The sequence below is a fragment of the Mesocricetus auratus genome, unplaced genomic scaffold (genome assembly GCF_017639785.1).
Source record: "Mesocricetus auratus isolate SY011 unplaced genomic scaffold, BCM_Maur_2.0 Super-Scaffold_100013, whole genome shotgun sequence".
Taxonomy (NCBI): domain Eukaryota; kingdom Metazoa; phylum Chordata; class Mammalia; order Rodentia; family Cricetidae; genus Mesocricetus; species Mesocricetus auratus.
In genome coordinates, this window is record NW_024429196.1 from 7,494,761 (window position 1) to 7,519,108 (window position 24,348).

General features: G+C 47.4%; 1 protein-coding gene across 1 annotated transcript; it reads right to left on the bottom strand.

Annotated features, from left to right (window-relative positions):
• Positions 1-11,853: 11,853 nt before the first annotated feature.
• Positions 11,854-21,926, bottom strand: Rhou (ras homolog family member U). Its single transcript, XM_040755325.1, has 3 exons — positions 21,562-21,926; positions 20,186-20,244; positions 11,854-14,755 (listed from the first exon to the last, which is right to left on the bottom strand). The coding sequence occupies exons 1-3, from the start codon at positions 21,830-21,832 to the stop codon at positions 14,300-14,302; spliced, it is 786 nt and encodes a 261-aa protein (XP_040611259.1). The 5' UTR covers positions 21,833-21,926; the 3' UTR covers positions 11,854-14,299.
• Between the last annotated feature and the right edge of the window lie 2,422 nt (positions 21,927-24,348).

Consider the following 24,348-nt stretch of genomic DNA (forward strand, 5'->3'; position numbering starts at 1 on the left):
GGATTTTCTGGAGTAAGACCAAAAACCAGGTGTCTGCTGGCCTTATGCTAAGTATGGAGCAGCAACCCGGCTCTGACAGAGAGCTTCCATGCTCTGAGACTCCTGCATGGTCACAGCCCTTTGCCCTCCCCCATTCCTCCACCCCAGGTGCTTCTTCTTGACCTCTGCAACTGTGAAGACATGGATGACTTTCCTACATTGGAGGTGGCACTGTCATGAGAAGCCACCTGTACGAGTTGATGTACCTGGGAATCCTAACACCCAGAGCCAGGTGGCCCACAGCTGAGGAGAAGTGCTGAACCAGGGCCTGTGCAGGAAAAAATATTGTCTGTGTGAAATAATAGCCGCTGTGACAAGAACATCAGCGGACGTGGTGCAGAGTTTGGACCTGTGGGAAAGCGGCATGGTATATATCCACACAGCTTTTGACTGTTTAACATGCTTTAAAAGTAGGTGCAAAAGACCGTTAGCGAAACATTTCTGGCAGCATGACATTTCCTATTAGAATTCCTTAAAGCCCAGCTTTTAGTAGATTCGGGTTTGTAAAGCAAGCCTAAAATGAAGAGAGGCTACCAGCAGCTGTTATCCCAGCCGGGCATGACAGTGCATGCCTGTTATCCCACCACTTAGAAAGCGAAGCAGGAGATCATTGCAAGGTGTTTTGGTTTTGGTTTATTTTGGTTTGGTTTCTTAAGACAGGGTTTTCCTGTATGTAGTCCTGGGTATCCTAGAACTTGCTCTGTAGACCAGGCTGTCCTTAGTCTCGCAGAGATCCACTTGCCTCTGCTCCCGAGTGCTGGGATTAAAGATGTATGCCACTACCACTTGACTGATCATTCCAAGTTTGAGTGCAGCCTGAGCCACAGAGTAAGACCCTGTCTTAAAAAAAGAAAAAACAGATAAAAACCCTAAAACTTGTTTTATCCTCACAAGAGCTCAGATTGGTCATAAGTTTTCTTTATCTTACTTTAGTTGAGAGAGTGCATATGTACATGTGTGTGACTTCAGATCCCTTGGAGCTGGAGTTGCAGTCAGTTGTCAGCTAATCGGTGTGGGTGCTGGGAACTGAACTTGGGTCGTCTGGCTTTCTGAAGAACAGCAGGAGCTATCTCTCCAGCTCCTGTTTTTTTTTTTTTCTTTTCTTTTCTTTTCTTTTTCTTTCTTTTTTTTTTTTTTTTCTTTTCTGAAGCAAGGTCTAACTCCCTAGGCCAGATGTCCTGGAAAGAAATTTTTCTTTTAAGAAGCAAAATATGATCAAAAGCCAAATTCTAGCTCCACAATGCTGAACTGCATTAAACAAAATGAAATGGGCCTGAGGGTGTGTCAGGCAGTGTGACAAGATATTGTGTCCCTAATTCCTCCAGAGAGTTCCCTCACAGACACAAAACTCACAAAAAAGATGCAAGACTCAATAAAAAAACTTCCAGAGGAGGGACTCACTGGTGGGCCTGCCTGCAAGTTGGGCAGTGGTCCTGGGGAAGAGCAACCAGTGCTCTTACCCACTGACCCATCACTGCAGACAGTTAGCCTCTCGTAACCAGTCTGCTTTTGTTTTCATAACAGTAAACTTGTTCTTCTGGACCTCATGCTGTTAGTTTTGACAAGTCAGTCTACCTCCACTTTAAGCTGGAAAGCATCTTATGGTAAACATTATGTAGTGTACTTTATAAGCTTTACATAGCATTATATGTTACATCTTATAGTAAACGGAAACATTAAATCTCTGTTTCTCAAGGAGTGAGCTATGATGTATCTGTAACCTTAACTACAAATGGTTCTGTACTGCCCATTTCAGGAAACAGCAACCATGCCTTAATTTCAAAGGTTATTATGACCACCTGCTGTAATGACCACCTTGTTACAACAACCTTGTAGCCATGTCTTTGTTTCAGGAGGTTTTTATGACCAATTTGCTATGCTTATGTTCTGTTTCTGTAACCCTGCCTATTTGCCTGCCAAACCCCCATTTTGAAACCCCTTACTCCTAAACTATAAAAACCCTTATCTTCCCCATGTCCAATGCTGATCTCTTGAACCCCTTTTGTAAGGAGAGACAGCCTGTGTACACAAATTTAAAAAGCTTGCTTTAGCCAGGCAGTGGTGGTGCATGCCTTTAATCCCAGCACTTGGGAGTAGGAGGCAGGTTGAGTCCAGCCTATCTCTATAAGTTCGAGTCCAGCCTGGTCTACAAATCGAGTTCAAAGACAACTAGAGCTGTTACACATAGAAACCCTGTCTTAAACAACAAAACAAAGCTTGCTTTAATTAATTCGGCTGTGATTTGGGTTCAGTGGTCTCTCTCCTCATATCCGTGGAATTAACAATTTCCCATACTCAGAGCAGGCCTGCCCACAGTAGCCTCCTTTGCTTTCAGGGTCACAGAAACAAATTTAGTTCAGAGAACCTCTGAGTGGATGCAGCTATGGAAGCCCCAAGTGTTCGCTCTTCCCAGTCCTCTCCTTTAGCTCTTCTTTGCACACCACCTGCTGATGCTGGTATCTAAAGCAGTCTTTAAGAGCTGTGGACCATGTAACTTGGCAGTGGATACACTTTGTCTGGCTGTCTCATTGACTGGCCCTTAACATCTTCATTCATACACAAGCAGTTCTTTGGGGATGAGCATGGTCAGCTCTAAGGGAATGTATTGTCCCAAGGCTGGCTGTTTTCCTTCTTGGGGGATGGTAGCATATAGGTAGGTCACTATGTTTCTACTTTCTCCAAATTAATCTCTTTGCTACAGTGTCTTTGTCTTTGGTTCTGATTTCTTTTCTCTTCATATTTCACAGACAGCCTACAAACAGTAACCAGGGGAGGTGCAACAATGTTAGTGTCAGTCAGTCTCTCAGTAGGAAAGAAATTACATGCCTCAGGGCCTTAGAAGACACTAAGTGGCAGCTATCTGTAAATGCAGAACAGGATTAAGGAGCAGTGGGCCTCTGGAGCACTCTGGGAAGCAGCAGGAAGCATCGTTCTTATCAGCCACAGGCCTACCAGGAAGGTGGGGTTTATAGCTGGTATACTCTATGCAGAATCCCTGCCAACCTGATCACACCATCCCAGGGAGGAGCTGCCAAGAATCCCAGGCCTACTGCCCCAGTCTCTCCTGGCTGTTCAGAGCTCATAGGACCAGCCAGCAGGGAGCAGACCTCCAAATAATTGACAAGAGAAGGGGCCAGCCCTAAGGTCATCCTCTACAAGGAAAACAAAGAAACTCAGGCATATATGAAGCAGCGAGAAGACAGGTTCCCAGGAAGGCTGTATAATGTTCATATTTTTTATCACCATCTCAGGCTCAAAACACATCTGCACAGGGCATGGTATTCCTTTATTCTATAATTGATCAAAAGTTAGGCATCTCAGCAGTGGAAGACGTCATAAGTGACGGAATGCTACTGTTCTCCAAGCATAAAGCAGTATTTCCTTCTGCCAGGCAGTGAGCACTAAAGGGGATGCAATAGTCTAAGAGAGCAACCCCAGAGCAGTGCCTCCTCAGACTTCAAGACTTCAGGCTTGGCACAAGAAGCAGTGAGTTAAATCTCAATCCTTCTGTGGTTCCCAGGGCAGGTACCTGTGTGCCTCGGTTCCTTCAGCCAAAAAAACAGGGATAATGATAGCATTAGATTTTTGGACTACTTCCCAGTGACCATGCTGCCTTCTAACACTGCTACTCAGTAGGTGCAATTGCAGGTAGCCTTGGACACATACTGATTCCAACACGTCTTTGTCTTTGTCTGTCACCGTTTGTTCTCTGTAGCTGACCCCATGGCCAGGCCCCTGGAATCCTTCTTCCTGCCTAAGACAGAATAAGGCTTGGTTCCCCAGTCATATTGTTTGTCTATAATGAGAACCAGGATTTTTCAGGATATGAATCCCAAGTTGCCTTCTTCTTCCTTCAAAGTTTGCAGCCTCCACCTTTAGGATGCCTAACTTTAACTGCTCCAGGGGTAGGTGCAGCAACCACTTCAGACTGTACAAGCTTTGGCCCGGCTTCCTTGGAGGGTAGCAGGGATTCTGTCTTATTCCCCATCTCCCTTCTGCTGAAGCACAAGGCCCAGTGAGGCTTCCTTTGGATGAAAATGCTTGCCTATTTGAAGTTGAGCAAAAGAGTCCATGGCTGTGCTGGTAGTCTTCTGAGCTACCAACATTAAGAGCTGGGCTAATTGATGATGAGGTGAGTCCCTATAGACTGAGGCCTGGCCTCTGTTCTTCAGGTTGGCCTCTGTAACCCGCCAGGTAAGTTACTGATAAAAATACACATTTGTGGAGTTGGGTGATGATGGTGCACACACCTTTAATTCCAGCACTCATGAAGCAGAGGCAGGTGGACCTCTGAGTTTAAGGCCAGCCTGGTCTACAGAGTGAGTTCCAGGATGCCAGGGCTACACAGAAACCCTGCCTCAAACTAAACAAATAAGCGAAACAAAACAAAACACAATTTTGTAAAATAAAATGTATAGACCTACCCCACATGTAGAATACAGGATGACCAAACTGAATTTCAGTCAGACAACAATTTCCTTATACACCTATGTCCTGATCATTGATAGCACCCCAGATTGAAGAGCACCTTTAGAATTCCTATCAGGCCCATGTTCAGCTCCTCCCATGTTCTCCTCACACTCTGAGCAACCATGAGCTCTGCTAAACACTACAGCCCCTGGGGAGGGAACTTGGACCAGAACTCCATACTAGAGAGAATGTGGCCATTGACCCTCACTTGAACTTGGCACAGGTTTGCTGGTTCCCATTACTGGGCAGGAAGAACCAGAGGAAGACAGGGAAGAGATTCAAACTTTAATGGTCATCTTTATTCTCCAAGTGTCTATCAAATTTCTGAAAGAGAACATCTGTGCTGTAGATCATCTGTAAACCCAAGTGGGCCATTTGCCTTGTGAAGATAGAATAGGGCTCTTGTGGGATGAGAAATGCTGGAACCAGGTCTGCAGGACAGAATTCCAAAGATGCCGTGCAGAATCTCCCCAGACTCAGAGTGACTCCAATGGTCCCATTGCTTCCTGAAACCTGAGTGCAATGACACCGAGGGGTGATGTGGGGTCTACCACTCAGCTAGAAGTGGAGGTTGATGCTGGGACATCGGATGGACAGATTGGCTGAGATGGGTGCGCATTGTCTGGGGAAACTTGGCATACCCCTTTCAGGAGAGTAGCCAGGTATCACAGTGGGCCTTGCCCACCATGATCAGTTGGACCAGTTTATGTGTAACCTCTGTTCCTACGATGTGAAATGAGTTTCTATTCTTTGTTGACTGTCATTTCATGCCAATGAAATCCCAGCTCTGCCACTATCCAGCCATGGTTGAACTTGGACAAATACATTTTTTTTGAGAATCAAATAATTACAGAAAGCATAGTTGAGCACACACAAAAGCTGGTACACAAAGGTTGTTATAATCACCGTGGATGGAGTCTGATCAGGCCTGTCCACTCCTGCTAAGTGACAGGAAGCAGCACCAGGTGGCTATATCATACTCTGGTCAGGTAAGGATGACACCTGGCTGCTCCTGCCGAATGTGACACTCTTCTGAATGGCAGCTGGGACCACAGGCTTCCCGAGGTTTGACTGAGACATCCACGGTACAGTATTTCCTGAGATTGCCCTGCTAGCTCGCTTGCTTCCTCTCATCTACCTCCCCAGACACCACCACAAGCTTTTAGTACATAAATCTTTGATATCTGTCTTCCATTGCATTGTTTCCTGGTGAGTAACATGGTGTGGTCTTCAGTCTATACCAGCCTGGAACATGTTCACACTGCGTACCCAGTGCATTAAGGAAAAGGTTACTGGTCAACAAGGGAGAGACCTGTGTAAGGGGAGAGAGAGACAGAGACAGAAACAGACAGATAGACAGTCACAGACACAGAGGGAGGCAGTGAGGAGAGGGGGAGGAGGAAGTGGAGCACTACTCTCTTGTCACCTCCTCCCCACGACCTCCTCTGGTTTCCCTAGGTCTGAAAGCATCTAGCTGAAGCAATGGCAGTTCCCAGCTGACTCCAGCTGACTGGGTGCTCAACCAATCTGCCCCACGCTCTGGCCAGCTCTGACTTCTGCTCTCCCCGAATCTGTCAGCTATTAACAAGCATGAGATTTCCTCACCAAGACCCTTTCAGGTTCTGTCTTTTGTTTCACCTTCCCAGTTGTCCTTTGAGGAAACAGTTTTTTCATTAGGGAAACTCATGACCTCTGACCCATGTCCCTCTGACCTCCAGCTGCTCTGCTGTCTCTTATCAGTGGCCTGACTGGGGGAAGGTGTTTGGGTCCCAGCTAAGCCTCTGGTGCATAAAACAGAAGGAGTAAGGCACTCCCTCCTACAGCTAAACCCAAAGCAATGTGTAATTAAACAACTTCATGGTAAAATGTTCACGCTTTAGTCTCAGCGCTGATGGGCACACACTGTGCCTGTCCTCTGTGGTACCCTGCTTACTTGGCCTTCCAGTCCTGAGCATCCCAGGTCTTACAACACTCGTGTCTCTCTTGAAAGTCTCTGGACATTTTTTTGTTTGATTGATTGGTTTTTGTTGTTGTTGTTCATTCGTTTTTTTTCTCTTTCTTTCTTCCTTTCTTTTTTTTTTCTTTTTTTCTTTAGACAGGGTTTCTCAGCATAGCTCTGGAATCTGTCCTGGAACTCTTTTTGTAGACCAGGATGGCCTCAAACTCACAGAGATCCACCTGCTTCTGCCTGCTAAGTGCTGGGATTAAAGGTATGTGCCACTACTGCCTGATGAGATATGGGTTTAATCAAGGTTATTTCACAATTTGACAGCTCCACAGAAGTATCTCTGCTGCTGGGTTGATTGCTAGAAGGGAGTTCACCCACCATCTGGCAATCCCCAGCAGCTACAAAACATTCCCCTCTCCTTGGTCTGTCCTCTTATCACAGCTGGGAACTGAGCTGATGTTCCAGGCAGCAGTAGTGGCAAACTTGGAAAACCACATCATGGATATCTGGCCAGCTCTATGGAGCAACTTCAATCACATCCTAACAGGTCACAAGACCTTCAGGGTGGGGTAGAGAGCATGGCCCAACAGCTGCCAGAAAAACCAGCTCCATCTTGCCCTGGGCACTTCGTCATGGTTGGTCTCTTCTGATGGTTCCTAGGGAAGCGTGGTCTCCACATGGATCCTCGTGGAAAGTGCCTGTGTAGAGCACAGAAATAACCTAGGACTAAACTTTCTCACAATGCTGGAATTGAGAAAATGGAGTACAGTAAAATGTCAGTACAGTTCACTGAGCGGAACTGTGTTTTTCTAGGGAACAAGGCCCAGATGTGTAATCAGCAGTCAGGTCCCTGGTTCCTTGTGCCCCAGAGCTGCTGCCCACCTGCTGTGCAACCCCAGAGGTCTTAAGGCAGCCCAGTCCTGATTCTTCTCTGCTCTTGCTGCCTGCATAATGTACCAAGCCTAGTACATATGATATACTCTATATATCAGAGAAGTTTCTTAGACTCTAAGGACTATGCTGGACCCATGGAAAGTTACAATGTAGCTCTCCCCGCTGTCATGACTGATCTTTTTTCCCCCCAAGACAGGGTTTCTCTATGACTTTGGAGGCTGTCCTAGAACTAGCTCTTGTAGAACAGGCTGGTCTCCAACTCACAGAGACCCATCTGCCTCTGCCTCCCAAGTGCTGGGATTGACCTGGCTGCCATGGCTGATCTTGACAACTTGACTACATATAGAATCAACTAAAGTGGGGGGGGGGGAGATGACATGCCTGTGAGGGATTTTCTTGCTTGGATCATTTGAGGTGGGAAGATCTACCCTAAAACTGGACCAGGTTGCTTGGTGGCAGCCCACTTTAAAGGACATGGAGGAAGGCTGCCTTTGCCTTTTGCCTGCTTGCCCTGACTCTCGCTGTCAAGCTCATCTGTCCTGTTGCTGAGACATTCCTTTGCTGGTATTAGAACTGTCTTCTTAGGGATTAATAGACTGGAGACCAGCAGCTCCTTAGGAGTCCTCTGGGACTCCAGTACAGAATTGAGACTGCCGAGACATCTAGACTCCTGGGATGAACAACTACCAGAACAACAACCTTTGTGTTGGGAGACAGTCATTGTCAACTGTCTGGCCCACAGCCTGTAAACCACTGTTTTAACAGTTCTGTTCATTTAAAGGACCCTGATACACTCTCATACCAGTATTCACTTTAAATACCACCAACAGGAAGACTGTAACAGCACACACAGCAGGTATCTGATACATCTGCCTCTGGGACAAACACATGCCTCTGTTCACAAAGGATCTGCTCCCCACACATGGGGTGCTTGTGGGCAGCAGTCTTGCTTAGCTCCTCTGAGGAGCCTTCTCTGATCAGGAGGGACCAGAGAACCAAGACTGTGATCCCTGGGGCCCTGTAGCTAGAACACCAAGCTTTTATAAAGTCCATAGGTCAATGGCCAGAAGCAGCTTCATGAGCTGGGGCTCTTGGGTAACTGTCCCCTCAAAGAACTGGAAGGCAGTTTGGAAAGCAGCAGCACATTCTTGATTTGGGTGATGGAGGTCTGACTCCAACAGCTGCCTAACAATGAGCTATTTGTTTTGCTCTGTTGCTGTAACCAAATACCAGAGGCTGGTAACTTACTGAAGGAAAAAAAAAGTTTCATTTCGCTAACAACTCCAGGAGTTCAAACATTGTTCACAGCTGTTTGACTTGAGAGAGGGCATCCTGGCTACTTTACTGAAGGATGATGTAGCATCATAGCAGGAGCTTGAGTAAAAGAGATATTGCATAGCAAGGCGAGAAGCCAGAGGAATGCAGGGGCCAGGCTTGTTCTTCTATATAACCCCTACCAAGGTCAGAAATTAATAATCTCCTCCCGTGCCTCTTCTCTCCCTCTCCCCCTCACACACACATATGCTTTATTGCTTTTCAGTTTTATTTTGTGATGTCTGAGTAGGGGTGGTGTAGTTTAAAATTTCCCTTTGCACACTCATAGGAAGAAATCCGAAGAGTGGGAAGCCAGCACCAAATGCTGCTCAAGTGCTTCTGAACAGGGCAAGCAGCCAGTGCAGCAGCCGTGAAGTTGTGTGGGCAGAGAACTCTGTGCAGGAGGGGGCAAACGAGAGGCTCCCAAACATCTACGCCTGAAACTAGATCCTGTGACCATGCAGGTCTCATGGCCAAAGGGACACAAGGACCACGGTAGAAGCTGCCATCAGCTAACCTTCAGGTGATAAGCACCCAGAACTATCTCCAATGGGCCCACTGCCTTCATGACAGGAGTCCTGGGTGGCAAAGAATGAGACAGAAATATCAGTGTTGTGTGATTCCATGTAAGAATGGGATGGCTAGCCATCACTGGTTTCAAAGATTCAGGAAGACACAAGCCATGAGGCAGGTGACCCCAGAAACTACCAAAGAAAACCTACGCCTACTGGCTCAACACTGCTGAGCTCTTTATTTCTCGAAGTGAGGTCCCATCAGATTACTAGCCTCTGAAACAACAAGGTAGTTAGGCGTGGCTGCTTAAATGCCTGAGTTTGCAATGGATTTGTTACAGCAGCAACAGAAAACTCTTACAGTGAATGAAGTCTTAAGTATTGCATGATGTCCCAGAGAAGTGACCTGAAGTGATCTTCAAAATCTGCCCCTCTTCTTAGAGATGGGTGCCAGGCAAGTCTCATGCATCCGTCATATACAGGTTAGGTTTTATTGTGGGGGTATGTACTGTTTACGGATGGACAACAGGAACCAGAGGGTGGTGGAAATGTGAGAATATGCTCAGCCAGAGCTTCAGCCAATTGCACAATAGGAGAGAAGAAACTGCTCAGTCAAGGCTGGGAGCGCAGGTCATGACATGACCTCACGCAGTGTCTGCCCACTGACTCCTGAACCACTACTTTTTTTATATAGCCCAGGTCTACCTGCCTAAGGGTGCCATTGTCCACAGTGACCTGGGTCCTCCCACATCAATCAAGAAAATGCTCCACTAACATGCCCACATGCCAATTCTACAATTGAGATGCTCTCTTCCTAGGTTTCTCTAGTTTGTGTCAAGTTGACAAAAACTGTGAGAGAAGCCAGTAGTAGCAGTCACCTCTGTGGAGTGCTGCTGGGGAATTACAGGAATTATGTGTGCAGATGCACATGGAGGAGACAGTGTAGGCCTTTGCTGAGGACTGGCCTTGCACTAATATCTCCTATCTATTTGCAATTTATCCTCTTCTTAGACCACGGGGTGGAGACCATGCTTATGGTTCAATGCAGGGGTTGGAGGGCCACATCTAGGAAGTGGTGTACCTGGGATTCAGGTGCAGAGCTCAACCTCTTCTACAGGCACACTTGTTGTACTCTGGTCTTGGTCAGCCTGGCCTCAGAATATGACAGGTATCTTTCTGCTTTGGACCCTTCCTGTCTTCTTTTTTATTAGAAACAACTGTCCAGGTACTTCTTCTTGTCCCACCTTCTAGGTCACAAATCTTGAGAAGCATCTCTGACATCCACCCAGGGGTGGACACACTGTCAGCATGTTCCAGAAAGAAAGTGAGGGATCAGGTCTCTCTGGGCTGGAGTCAACCACCCTGAGGTTGATGCTGAAGGCTGTGAAGCTAGTGTACCATTGGCCTCCTGGCCACCTATAGAATGGGAGGGAGTTTGATTTCTGAACATCATTTCCAACCATCATGGCGGAATGTCTAGCTGGCGTTCACAAAGGCTGCAGCCTGCCTGTTGCAACACAAGCAGTTATCTGCTACTAGACAACTATAATAGCTAATCCTTAAAAACAAGATTTGATTTTTAATTAGGTGTATGCACATGTGTCTGTGTATAATAAACACACAGAAGTGCAGGTGTTTGCAGAGGTCAGAAGAGGGTGTCAGAGGCCCCACAGCTGGAGTCACAGGTGCTTGTAAACCATCTGACAAGGTTGCTGGGAACCTAACTCTGGGCCTTTGGCAGAGCAGAACCTGCCCTTTACCACTAAGCCATCTTTCTAGTCCAATGATATTTAATCTTGATTCCCTTTGCTTGGGTTGAAAAGTGCCAAAATTAGTAAAGGACACTTTCTGGGTTTCCAGGAGGGATTTAGGGAAAAGACCCACTCCACCCTGAATGTAGGCTTCACTATGCCATAGTTTGGGGGCCTGGATGGAACAAAAGGGGAAGAAAACACCTGCCAGCATGCACAAATTCCCAATCTGTGTTCTGGCCACCACAAGGTGAGTAGCTATTTAGGATCCTCAACCTTGACATTTTACTCCACATCAGGCCCACAATAGATGGAATCAGCTAGCAAAGGATTGCAACCTTTGAAACCCTGAGCTAAAAGAAATCCTTCAAGTTATTTATGTTGGGTATCATGTCACAAACAGGATGGTGTCTGTCCAATCTGAGTGGTTACTTCCCTGAAGTTGCATTTCCAAGAGAGCTATACCCTCTTAACATTGTGAGACCAACTTCCAGAATCATAAGGCACAGCGTTGTTGGCATCCTGGGACATAGGTACCCAGGATTCAGCTGCACCATGGCAGGGTGATGGGGTCTTGGCTTCTGCTCCCCTCCTTGGGCCTTATAGATCCCTGCAACTTGCCACCCCAAGCACTCATCCATAGAGGGAAAGGTGGAGTGTTCACACATGAAGCTCTCAGGCCCTGAGGTCATCCTCAACTCTGAGTACCTCTGGTGTCTGGAGTCTGACACATAGGGAGACCTGTGTGACTTGAACTTTCTGAAACATGCAGAGGGTCCCAATCATTGGGCCAATTCCAGAGCCCCCAAAGACTGTGTTGAATAAATGTGATACTAGATGCTTTCCCTAAGCACAAAAACTCTTCCTAACCTCTGCCAGGCCAAGGCATGGCTGAGCTTCTCCTGACAGAACAGGCAAGAGCAGCTATGTCCACAGGTCAGAGTTTATTTCATAGCAACTCATTTATAGCATTTTCAAGTACAAGATTCTGTTCAACATCTTCAACACATGAAAACAGAAAAGCACAAGTTGGTAAGGCACCTGCAGAGCAGTGAGGCTCCCCTTTTGGCTTGAGACTTCTGGGTAGCTGCTCACATGTCTGTTGAGCAGAAAATAAAGTTATCAAAAGTTTGCTTGCACACATGATGAGACGACGGTTTTGGAGCCTGCGACAATGTGTTTTTCAGGGGAGTTGGCTTACACTGAGAGTCAAGCTGAAGAGGCATGGCTACACTCACAGCTCACAGAATCCTCCCAAGACACTAAGCTGTGCATTTGCCACTTTTCAGCTTCAAAGAGAACCAACTTTAAATTTCACCCAGGCACATACTTTTAAAGTTTCTCAGCCCAAATCTCTATTTTCAAAAAGTAAAAAATACAGGAAAACCTCAAGTACAGTCAGACCTTATGACTCCATCGAATGTAGTAACATATTGAAAACTTGCAGGTCAGTGGCAACCCACTACATTTGTGTTGTGAACAGTCCAGGGTATTCATCCTAAAAGCAAGTGTCCTAGAATTCAGTCACACAGCATCCTTCATGCCACTTCCCAGTGGCCCAGAGAAGCAGGGCATGAGGCCCAACAGTTCTAGCATAAAACCTCAAGTTTTTGTTCTAAATGCTTATTTCCTTGGTCTCCATTACATTTGCTTTTATTATAACATTTACAATTAAATAACTCACTTGTCCCCATCCACCCTCTGGAGCCCCCACTTGGAGGTGGGCTTTCCAGACAGCCATGCACAGTAGGGTAGTAAGCTCAGTCACTAGGCCAGTTACAAGCATTTCCATAAGTCAAGCAATGTTACCACTCAGGTCACAATGAAACACCTCAGGAAAGCAAGGCTGATGTCACTGGCATTGTGCTGAAGGCTCAGTCACAAACAGTTTGTATATTCTAGTGGTTCAGCAATTAGCCTTTTAATTTTAATAAAGAGAGGTTTAGGTCCTATTTGCCAGCAGGAAGAAGTCTTTGACCAGAAATATGACCTGATATTTTTATTTTATTTTTCTGTAGAAAAACATAAGATTGTTTTTTTAATATAAAAAGACATTCACAGACAGAAAATTTTGTTACCAGGTGGCCACCTTGCTCACAGTAAACCAGAAGCGGTGATTCATTGTCACAGCTTCTGTGCCATTTTGGAAGTACCTACAACACTGTGAAAGAGCTTTCCTAACACAGGGCTGTCACAACGGTCAGCCACAAGACCCTCGTGAGCATGAGCTTCTGACTGACCCCCACCAAGAAGGCAGACATGCTTACCCCGTGATACAGTGCCTCCCTCATCACAGGACCCTGAAGGCACAGCAAAAGTGTGTTCATTCCACTTTTTAAGATGTTCTCAAAAATGTGTAAATGAAGATAAGATTCTATAAAATGATGTCATGCCACCCTAACATCTGCAACCATGCTTCGGTGTGTCTCAAAGTTCCACCAGCAAACCAGTCATCTGTGTATGTGTACACAGATGGATATTTCAACAGACTTAAGGTGTGTGTGTGTCCCACAATCATCAACTATGGCTTCTCTCAAGGAAGGTGCCCACTTCTTGCAAACAGGACAACGTGAGCGTGGCAGCCTAAAGCCCCTAGACAAGAGCTTCCTCTTGCTTTCATCACCAGGACACAGATGGCTCAGCGCACAAGCCAACCCTGAAAGCAAAGAGCACTCTCTCATCTCAACATGAGTTGCTCCCTGAAAAAAAAGTCAGCTCTGCACCTAGCACTTGCCTTCCAAGAGGCATTTCCACCATTTTCATAGCAACTGAACTTGTCATGTGATTTTTAAAAAAAACCAACATAACAAGCAAGTGTACTCTTCAGTTAGCACAATGCCAGGAGCCAGTGGGATGTTTTGGTTGTTTTAAAATCTTAAGCAAGTGAGTCTGAGTAAATGACAAAAGGGATGGGTATGAGGTCTTTAGACAGAAGCATCTCTCTTTTTTCAGAGTTGTGCTCTTACAAAAGCAGGTATGGTTTGTGTGGTTTCAAAGCTGGGATTTACTCTCACCAAGTCTGCTGGTGTACATGTGTCATTCAGTGAGCACTCAGTAGCCCTTAATCAGGAGAGGGTCACGGTCTCCTTTGTCCTGTGTGATGCAGCAGAACTTCATGCTGGTACCTAGCTTTGAAGAGCCCTTTTCATATGAAATATAAATTAATCCAGAGTTCTAAGGCTCTGTTTCCATAGTTATGAAAAAATCTTAACTTCCAAATTTCTCTAACATATTTTGCATATGGATCTTAACCCTAACTTCACAGACAGGAAATTAAGGACAGAAAGGGGTTGCTTTGAGGGCTTGTCCTATGACCACACCCACAAGTCATAAAGAGTTGTTGCAGCTTACACACCAACTGTCTGCAAAGGTCAGGCCAAGCAGCAATACTTTCTCCACCAGGATTTGGACAGGTCCCGCACCTTGTCTGGGGTCCTGCTTTTAGACTTCTTTGGCTGTTGCTGGGAGTCTGAGTGCTGGATGCCAGCAACAATGGCAGCGTCAAACACCTCTTTGAGGTTTTTCTGAGTCAAGGCTGAGCATTCAATATAGGAGACAGCTTTGATCTCCTCAGCACACAGCTTTGCCGCCTCCTCAGGGACTGGCTTCTCTTTGCATTTGTCCAGTTCGATGAGCACTTTGACATCTTCTCTAAGGTCCGACTGTGTCCCAACCAGGATGATGGGGGCCTTCGGGCAATGACACCGAATCTCCGGTACCCACTTCTCACTGACATTCTGGAAGGATGTGGGGCTCACCACACTGAAGCACAGCAGGAAGATGTCCGCGTTGGTGTAGCACAGGGGCCTCAGCTTGTCAAACTCGTCCTGAAACCATACAGTGCAAGCCATTACTTTTTTTTGGTTTTTACGAGTCAGGGTTTCTCTGTATTGTTTTGGAGGCTGTCGGTCCAGCCCGGCCTCGAACTCACAGAGATCCGCCTGCCTCTGCCTCCCGAGTGCTGGGATTAAAGGCGTGCGCCACCACCGCCCGGCACAAGCCATTACTTTTGTTAGCTCTCACCACCTTAGTGAATGACCTTGAGGACCAGGGTAGTCATAGAAAACCTATATTTTTATGAAGGAGCCAGTATCTCAGACTTGCCCCACTGCCTGCCCTAGGGACACAGATGCAGCCTTTCTAAGCTCCGAGGGACAGCACAGCCTTAACACTCCAAATATGTCCTTTGTCTCCTCAGTGATCATGACCAGCATGCCATATGCTACAGAAACCAACTTAAGCAAATGAGTCCTTGCTTTTTCTGGCCTTTAGCCCATAGTGATCCCAACTCTCTCTCTCTTTTTTTTTTTTTAAACTCTTCGAACTTGACTATCTGAAGGCCAGTACTCATCTATGCTGGTACCCAAGAGCTGACCTGGTAAAATCTGGTCTATTAATGGAACTCCCCTCTGAGATCCAGCCCTGCTCTGCCTGACCACAGCTATGCAGGATGCCAATTCCTTCTGCCAGCCCTAGTATACACAGTGTAGAACCATGATCCTTAGAAACAAGAAAGACAGAAACGAAACTGAGGATCTGTGTAGGCCATTATCAGTAGCAGTTTGAAGAACTGGTACCCTCACTGTCACCCACAGACACTAGCAATACAGCCTTGTCCTGGCTGTATCTTCTCTTACTTCCCTTTCTCTTACTTTTGTTCCTTCTTTCATCTCTGCAAATGGCTGAGCTCCCACACAGTGCTTCATACAGATAGTATAGTACAGAATGAGCACAGTTGTCCCTGGGTATAGACACCTAGAGCAGGTAAATGAACACAGATGGCCTGCAGATTCTCCAGACACCAGACACAGCAGGCATGAGCCAGGCATCCATGCTAGCATCTCCTGCCAAACATCTTATAGAACCCTACAACACCATTTCCTGTTCACAGGAAACTCCAGCTCGGCCTCACCCCAGGAAAGTTTCACATCAGCTCACTCTTATCTGAAATGTGTCTGTGGGCGCTGACATCTTCCAGCATCTGACACCGATGACTTCCCAAGGCAGGAAGGAGTCAAATGCTTTCAGTGTTTTCCATTACTCAGTTGGTGGGTTCTGATCACCCTATTTACAGGCACATTATTCTCCAGCTATGGCTGTCTTGCTGGGGTCTCTATTGCTGTGATAAACATCAGGACCAAAAACAATGCAGGGAGGAAAGGGTTTATTTGACTTTACAGCCTGCAGTCCATCATGCAGGAAAAACAGGGCAGGAACTGAGGCAGAGGTCATGGAGTGCTGATTACTGACTTGCTTAGCCTGTTTTCTTGTAGCACACAGGACCATCAGCCCAGGTGTGTAACCTCGCACAGCGAGCAGGGACTTCCCACATCCATCACTAAGAGAATACACCACAGCCTGCCCACAGGCCAATCTGTCAGAGATATGGACTAGTTACTTTTCTGCTGCTGTGGCAAAACACCATGACCAAGGCAACTATAAAAAATCAATTGAAAAATAGTCATTTAATTGGGCTTATGGTTTCAGAGGGCTAGCTAGAGTCCATGATGGCAGAGCAAAGGCATGGTGGCAGGAATGGCTAAGAGCTCATATCTTGATCCACAAGCAGGAAGCGGAGGGAGCACACTGAGTGGCACCAGTCTTTTGAAACCTCAGTGTGTGGGGGAGGTGGGGGGTGGAGGCAAAGACACTTCCTCTGGGAAGGCACGCCTTCTAATTCTCCCCAAACACGTCCACCAATGGGAACCAAGTATTCAAACAAATACACCTATGGGGGGGGGAGACAAAGGGGCTTTCTTATTCAAAGCACTGCACGGCATTTTCTCAGTCGAGGTTTCCTCTACCCAAATGACTCTGGACTGTTTCCAGTTGACATAAAACAGCCAGCACAGGCTGCTTTCTCGGGTTTAAGGGAACCAACATTAGTCTTATTTGTATTAGATGCTCTTGGTCTGAGGGTCTATTTCCACTGGTGGGTCAATAACCGAGTGGCCGTATAAGTCAACAATTAATGAGCTCAAGGGAGAACCCAGAAGCTTGGGGTGTCTATGCCTCAGGATGAGGTCCATGTTATTTATTTAAAAAATGGTAAGGAGTCACACCATGCAACAGGGCTCACATGGGAGGTTTATTGGAAGAGGAGAGAGAAGGGGCAGAAAAGGGGACAGAGACTGGTCCCTGGAGACAAGAATGCAGGAAGAGATGTGAGGTGGGCAAGGCCTGCCTTTTATAAGGGAATGTAGCGTATGTGCACAAGGGCTGCTCTTAGTGGCTGCAGCTCAGGACATATCCTGTCGGCACCCTAAGGGCAGGCCAGTACAGATGCCTGAATACTAACAGCCCCTACATAAGAAAGCTGAGAAAGAATGGCTTCAGTTTCTCACTGCCAGCTTCATGCTGAAAGAACAAATGTAGAAACATAAACCAGGTAACTGGGCTAGCTCAGGGGACTTTTCCATGAGCTGCTCCTTCTTTTCTGGGCTTTGAGAAAGGAATATAAACCTGACCAGCTCTGGCCATGCTGGGGGTGAGACATGCAGGGAGAAAGCAGCCACCTTGGCCACATCCTGAAGCTCATCGTGACTTAGAGCACTGCTCTCCAAACCTCTGAGATTCTGGCTAAGGAACTAGAAAGGTGAAACAGAAACAGACCCCTGTACCGTGTGGACCAGAAACCTTTGAGATGTGCTGTAGAGATGCAGCCAGAGCACACCATCAAACACACACCCAAGGCTAGGCTATAAATACGTCTTTGCCAGCCTGAAGTATGAACTCCACAGAGAATGTTAAGGGCAGGACAGACATAGACAGACAGGACTGTAGATTCCTTCTAGCTGTGCCCTGTTTTTCCCTCTTTTTAGCATGAAGGTTTTTTTTTTCCAAATACACTATGGGTCAGGCGGAGAAGGCAGCAAAGCACCCTTCCTTCAGCAACACTATCTGCTCCCAGGCTACGTTTCTTACAGCCACCTATCCATCTCTACTCTATTTGCACGTGAGACTATGAGTCCAATGTCAAATGCTTACCATTGTCCCTGACAGGGACTGAAAGGGAGCAGAAGTGAATTCTGGGTATGTTTGTGACAAGTGGAGCCATGCAGGAGTTCCGGCTCATTTAACAACCAGGAATACCCACGCTCATGCCCAGTGACCTGGGTAACCTCTTAAACTCATGGTCTCTTTTTTTCTTTAATTATTATTGTTGAATATACACACATGCAAATAAACATGCAAATGCAGCCTACTGAGTCCATTTGATATTGCTTTTAAACAGGACCTCACTGTATAGTGAGGCCCAGGCTAGCCTTGAACTCACAGTTCAAGGGATACAGGGTAGTCCAGGCAGACCTAAAACTTGTGATCTTCTTGCCTCTGTGTCCCAATTACTGGGATTACAGGTCTGAACCATTACTCTCAGTTCATTCCCTGACTTTTAGGAGATGATACTAAGGAAGCAGTTAACTCCTTTTTAGAAATACTAAGTGGATTTTAAAAACATATCCATCCCCTCTCAAAACAACCCACAGGGCAAGGCTTTCTTTCCCCCATACTGTGTTGTTTTCCTTGTGAGCTCCTGAGAATTGGTCTATGGACTACAGGTCTACAGCAGGCAAGCCTACAGCTCTATGGACACTGACATCTTACACTTTGTGGTTCATGCACTAAACCACATGGAACTCTGAGGTGTGCCAGACCCCAACTCAGGACTCATCTCCCAAGGAAATTCCACCTCCTTCAGAAGTCAAGATGGCAGGTAGAGACATCCGAGGGGTGGTGCAGTGATTCCTGAACCAACATCCTAGCAGATCCTCACTGTGGCTGACGATGTCTGTGCCTTGGGGCTCACATTTCCTGCCTCCGTCTGGTCCTCAGGGTGCCTATAGCCACTACACACTTCTGTCCATGCGCTGCAGATGGAAAAACCCAACCTTCTCACTTTGTGTAAAAGAACTCAGAGGACATGAAAAAAGAGGAAAGACATAAGAAGGCTGTGTCTTGGGCACTTTTTCCTTTAGTTTGTATGTTTTTAAAAGGCAGGGTCTCACTTAGGCTAGACTGGCATCAAATACCCTATGTAGCAAATGACTTTGAACTTCTGAACCTCCTGTCTTCACCTCTCAAGTGCTGAGATTACAGGTGTGTAAATACCACACCTGTCATTTTTGTTTCTGAGATGGTGTCTTATACCCAGGCTGGCCTCATACTCACTATATAACCCAGGCTGACTTTGAGTGTGTGGCTATCCTTCTGATGCAGCTTCCTGAAAGCTGGGACTCCAGGCATGAACAACTATGCCTGGATTTTGATGTTTCTTTCCCACACAATGAACACACTGGTAGGGTTTAGCTTCTCTAACTCCATTGCTGCAGCTATCACTATGATGCTCCATTAAGATAGCCTGGTCTTCTGTCTCCTTGAGGGCTAAGGAATAAACTAGATCCGAGTCCCAAGTCTGCTATCTTAGAGTGGTGAGTAACCCCAAGGCTCTGGTTTGGATGAGAACTGGGGAACATAGGCAGGCCAGCTTCTTCATAAGCATGGGTAGTCAGAAAAGTAAAGCGGACACTTGTAACCCCTGCCCCAGACATCACGGGGAGACAAGCTTACCGTCACTTGGGCATCTAAGTACTCACAAGCACCACATGACCTCAGTGACTAGGACAGCTGCTGGGGTAGGTTAACCTAGGCCCCAAAACTCTTCTGGAGGCCACTGAGGGGACTTTACACCCATGCCCTCTGCATCACTGCCTGTCTTTCTCTTCTGGTGCTCTGTCCTCAAGACAAGAATGACCAAAGAGAGTAGCCCTTCCTTTCCTGCTCCAACTTAGGATGTCTCTGACCACCATGCCTCTGTTCTAGAATTGGGGAAGAGAGATGCTAATATTCACTAACACAAACTACAGTTTTTCCTTGAACAAACTTTTAAGTATCTGGCTTATTAGCTTGGAATCAAGTAATTACAAAATATGAGGGGCTTACTCTGAGAAATGATTACAAACCATAACTGTGGTTTTTCTTTTTTAGCAAAAGCCAGAAAGTGAGAGGCATCAGAAAGTCCTGTGATGATAAGGGCAGTTTCTGCCCAGAACAGGCAGGCCCTGTTTGACTGGCCCCGGGGTCCTTCTTGGCCTCCTCGCTTCCTCCCACTGTCTGAAAAGGAGCTGAAGCAGGGGTGGGCCTGCTTCCCCAGGTTTCACAAGGACTAAGGGAGTCATGTGGAAATGGCAAAGGTTGTTTGGAAACCTTTAAAAGGCTGTTTCCTTTCCCAGGGCTGAGCTGTGTAACTTGATACTGACCTGTCCTGCAGTGTCACAGAGCTGGAGTCTCACAGGCCGCCCATCCACCGACACCACAGCTTGGGGAGAAAAAAAAGAGCAAGAGTGATTATCTTTCACTCTTCTGAAGATGGGCAGCTGCTCTCTTGGTCCCTCTTAGTGAACTAAGGGCTTAGCTAAACCCAGAAGCCCACAGAGGTGTTTTTAAGTACAAATGTTCCAAGGTGGGGGCTCCCTCCACCACAGAGCATGAGGCAGCAAAGCCCTGACCCCTGGAAGGTGCCCCGGAAGGCTAGTGTTTTCCTCTCAAGTCTGGAAGATTAATTTCCCTGTCACCCATGTTTCAAAGGACATAGAAACAACACAAGGTGGAGGGATTAGGTGGGAACCAACTCTGTAGTTTTAAATCGGTGGAAACCCTCACAGATAATTCTGTTTTCTCTAGGGAAAAAGTCTCCAGACTTCAGGGTTTATCACAAAACTCCAGCAGTTTTGAGAACTTGTGCAAACACAGGCGGCCTATCACCCTGTGTGTGGAAAAGGGCACTCCCCTCTGTCAGTTCAAAAAGAGGATTAAAAAGAAAAGCTGGCGGGGGAAGTCACACACAGGTTTCCACCAGGCTCTAGAGATGGGGTGAGAGCAAGGACGCCCTCCAGGAAACTCAAGGAGGTTTCAGTTTAAATTAGACAATTTGTCTCTTTCTGATAGTCTTTCTGGTTGTTTATAAATGTTTATGCTAGTGGGGAGTGGAGTTGGGGGGGGGCGTTATCCCTGCACTTCTGTTTTATCCATGGGGTTTCTGAATAGAGACAATCAGGGTCTGGGTCATAAAGACTGGAGGTCAGAGGTAAAATTTTTAGGGGCAAGATTTTCACACTAGTTTCTGTGATTAAAAAAAAAGCAAAATAAAAAACAAAAACAACTTTCTCTTAAATTCCAAAAAGACTTAAAAAAATCAAGATAAAGGATTGCTTTGCTTTTGTATCTTTGTATGATACAAGAGCCCACCCGTGAGAACTTGCTGCAGCTAACGACAGGCTGGAAGGACTGGGCCAACCGAGACAGCGCAGGCGGGGCTGGGGCCAGAAGGCGCCGGGCTCAGAAGAAAGGAACGTTCTCGCAAGCCCAAGCCTTCCCCGGTGCGCCTGGCCGGTTCTCCCACGGAGTAATCTTGGTTGCTCCAGGCGGCGACCCCCTGGAACGGAGCAGCCACGAAGGAGGGCACAGGTGGGAAGGGCACCTGTGCAACAGCTCGTTCCTGAATCCCCGAGCCGGGTGGATCGCACACACCGCCGCCGCCCCGCTGTGCCGCTGCCTGGGGTTCCGCGCCGCCCCACGCTCCCGGGCCGGGTTCCCGCTCCTCCCAGCCCGAGGCCGCGCCCCGCTCCGCGCTCACCCGAGAAGTTATCGAAGGCCGTGGGGATGTACTCGGTGGGGTAGCCGTTGGTGGTATAGCTGACCACCAGGCTGGTCTTGCCCACCGCGCCGTCGCCGACCAGCACGCACTTGACGCCGCGCCCCTCGGCGCCGCCCGTGCGTCCCCAGCCCCCGGGCACCCCGGGCCCGCGCGACCCGCGCCCCCCGCGCTCCCGGCGAGGCGGTACGGGCGGTGCCGCCGGCGGCTCGCAACGGGCGGGCAACGAGGGCCGGCCTTGCTGCGGAGCCATCTCGGGCGGCGGCCGCGAGACCAGCTGCCACCGGCGGACAAAGGCGGCGCGAGGTCCGCACTCTGCTGGGCGACTGTGCCCGCGCGGCCGCGATGTGGCCGAGCCTGCTCCGCCGGGCTTCCCTGCGACACGGGCGGGCGGGGAAAGAGGCGGGTCCGGCGGCGCCTGCTTCAATCCGAGTCCACAGCGCCCCCGTCTGCGCGCCGCGCCTGTGTACTACGCCGGCGTCTCGAAACAGTACGGCTGGCTGATCTGGCCCCGCCACACCAACCCACGCGGACCCCGAGCTATCCCTGCCCCCTGCTATGGGTCCTCATCTTTCCCATCCCTCCGGTCTCCTTCCAGCTCTCTCAGCTTCGCTTCCTCCCCTTGATCCTCCAGTTTCCCCAGCCCTGCCACCCCACTCTTGCTATGTTGCCCCATCTCTCCGGGTCCTTTCTTCTTCCTCTGCTCCTTCTCTCTTCTCCAGTCGCCCACTATTCTTTTTTCTTCTCCACAACCTCCTTCTTGCCCAGATCTCGTCTCCCTGTTCCCGCAGCTTTCCTTGCTCCTCCACATAAGTGCCTTGGTTTGGGGGCTGTAGGCCCTGACTGTCCAGTCCCCCAGGAGAGGCACATGTCCTGGCAGTTTGTCCTCTTGATGAGCAGGACTTAAGTCTGATTACCGACAACTACATGATTTTTCTTTTAAAATTGTTGGTTCTCATTTAGGTACAGGATATCCCTCCTCCTTTGCTAGTGCTCCCTCTTTTTGGCATGCCTGTGTCCTTGTATGTACTCATGGTCCAGCAAATTTCCTTACAGTCTTTAGTTAAGTCCAATTTGGCCACATTAGTATTCTCTAAAAAACAGTCTGTTTATCTTTCACCCTCCTTTTTCTGCCCTTTCTGTGCCTGGCCAGGGCACTAACGATCCTGTTGCTTCTGGTGTAAGAAGAGCCTTATGCAGTTAACATTAATATTATTTTTGCCATTAGTAAAGACAAGAGCTAGAAAACATTGAGCCTTGTGTCAGATTCTGTTGTAATCACTCTGCCAAAACTAATTCCTTCCATATTGTAGTCAGGACAACCTGAGATACAGAGGCATTGGATGACATGTTTGAGTTCCATATAGGAAATGATGGTGCCAGGATCCTCACTAGTATCCTATATGCAAATTTAGGCAGTACAGCAAGTGAGATTTGCAAAGATGGTGTGGCCACAGGAATACAGAAGTGGATTTGCCAAAAGGTGAGTTCTTTTTTGTTTATGTTGTTGCTTTTGTTTTGAGACAGAGTTTCTCTGTAGCTTTGGAGCCTGTCTTGGAGCTTTCTCTGTAGATTAGGCTAGCCTTGAACCCACAGAGATCTGCCTGTCTTTGCCTGGAGAGTGCTGGAATCACCACCTGACTAAGAGGTGAGTTCTTTAATCCAGGATCCTGGCTAGCAGAGAGCATCATGCAAAGCCTCAGTACTATCAGGCCCTAAAACTGCAATGCAAGCTATTTTCAGAACTGAGATATGGAACCCTAGGACCTTTTCTAAAATGACCTTAAAAGCCCGGGAATCAAAAATCTCCCATACAGAATCTGAAGAGTAAGAACAGGGCATCTTGGAACTAGATTAGAAGCCCGGGACGCTGTCTCTTGCAGCAGTATGGACCAGAGAAGCTAAAAGACTGGAAACCCCCAGGTTAAGAGACCAATCAGTCCTCTTTTGCCCTGTGTCCTTGGGCCACCTGAATTGCTCTGTTTTGGCAATTCAAGTAGACAGATTAAAGTGTGTCTTCTGTCTCCCTATGGCTAACACTACATTAATACTTTATTTTTGCAAAACTTTTGTTGTAATATTGGCTTTTCTTGTGTGTTTAACTGCAAGCTCTTGCTTGGTATTACTGTGAGGCCTGACAATGATACTATGTTTCTGTAAATGTTCCAAAATGTTTATACTTTAAGCATTGTGGGTTAAATCCATTATCCATTTTACTCTAACTTCCCATCTTATGGAGTGGCCTTGAAGTAGCTGTGAACATTTTGGAAAGCAAGCCAAGTAAAATTAGGCTGGAGAGACATTTTGTTTGTGTTTAATGAGACATAGAGCCAAGAGGAGAGAGATAAAGGAGGTGGCATGGGAGCACTTACTACTGGGGTCATCGAAAGCCAAGAGCCCATGCTGCTGGCATGAACCTGAGCCTCTCCTGCTGGTATGGAGTATACTTCATGTCTCTTGTGATTCAGACACTAGTCACACAGGTGTGGGAACAATGGTCAAGGCTGAAATTTTCCCCCTTTGTGGGAGTCCTGCCAGCTCCACCTTTCCTTGGCACTGAAGGATACAGAAGCAAAGAGCTGCTGGGCTTGAGCTAAATGGAGCTGGGAACCCTACGGGTGCAGCGCTTTACAGTAAAACGGACACAACAAAACACCAATCAATCCACAGGCGGGCGGGCTTGGCCAGCTCAGCCCTGTCTGGTCAAAGTGTCAGAAATGTTATCTGAAGGCAGGGGATACAGTTGTTAAGTGTTGATCTGAATCCCAG

Coding starts and splice junctions, on each gene's coding strand:
- Rhou (XM_040755325.1), bottom strand. CDS start 21,832: ATGGCTCCGCAGCAAGGCCGGCCCTCGTTGCCCGCCCGTTGCGAGCCG. Junction 20,245..21,561: donor GGCCTTCGATAACTTCTCGG/GTGAGCGCGGAG, acceptor TTTCTCCCCAAG/CTGTGGTGTCGGTGGATGGG. Junction 14,756..20,185: donor TCTGTGACACTGCAGGACAG/GTCAGTATCAAG, acceptor GTATGGTTTCAG/GACGAGTTTGACAAGCTGAG.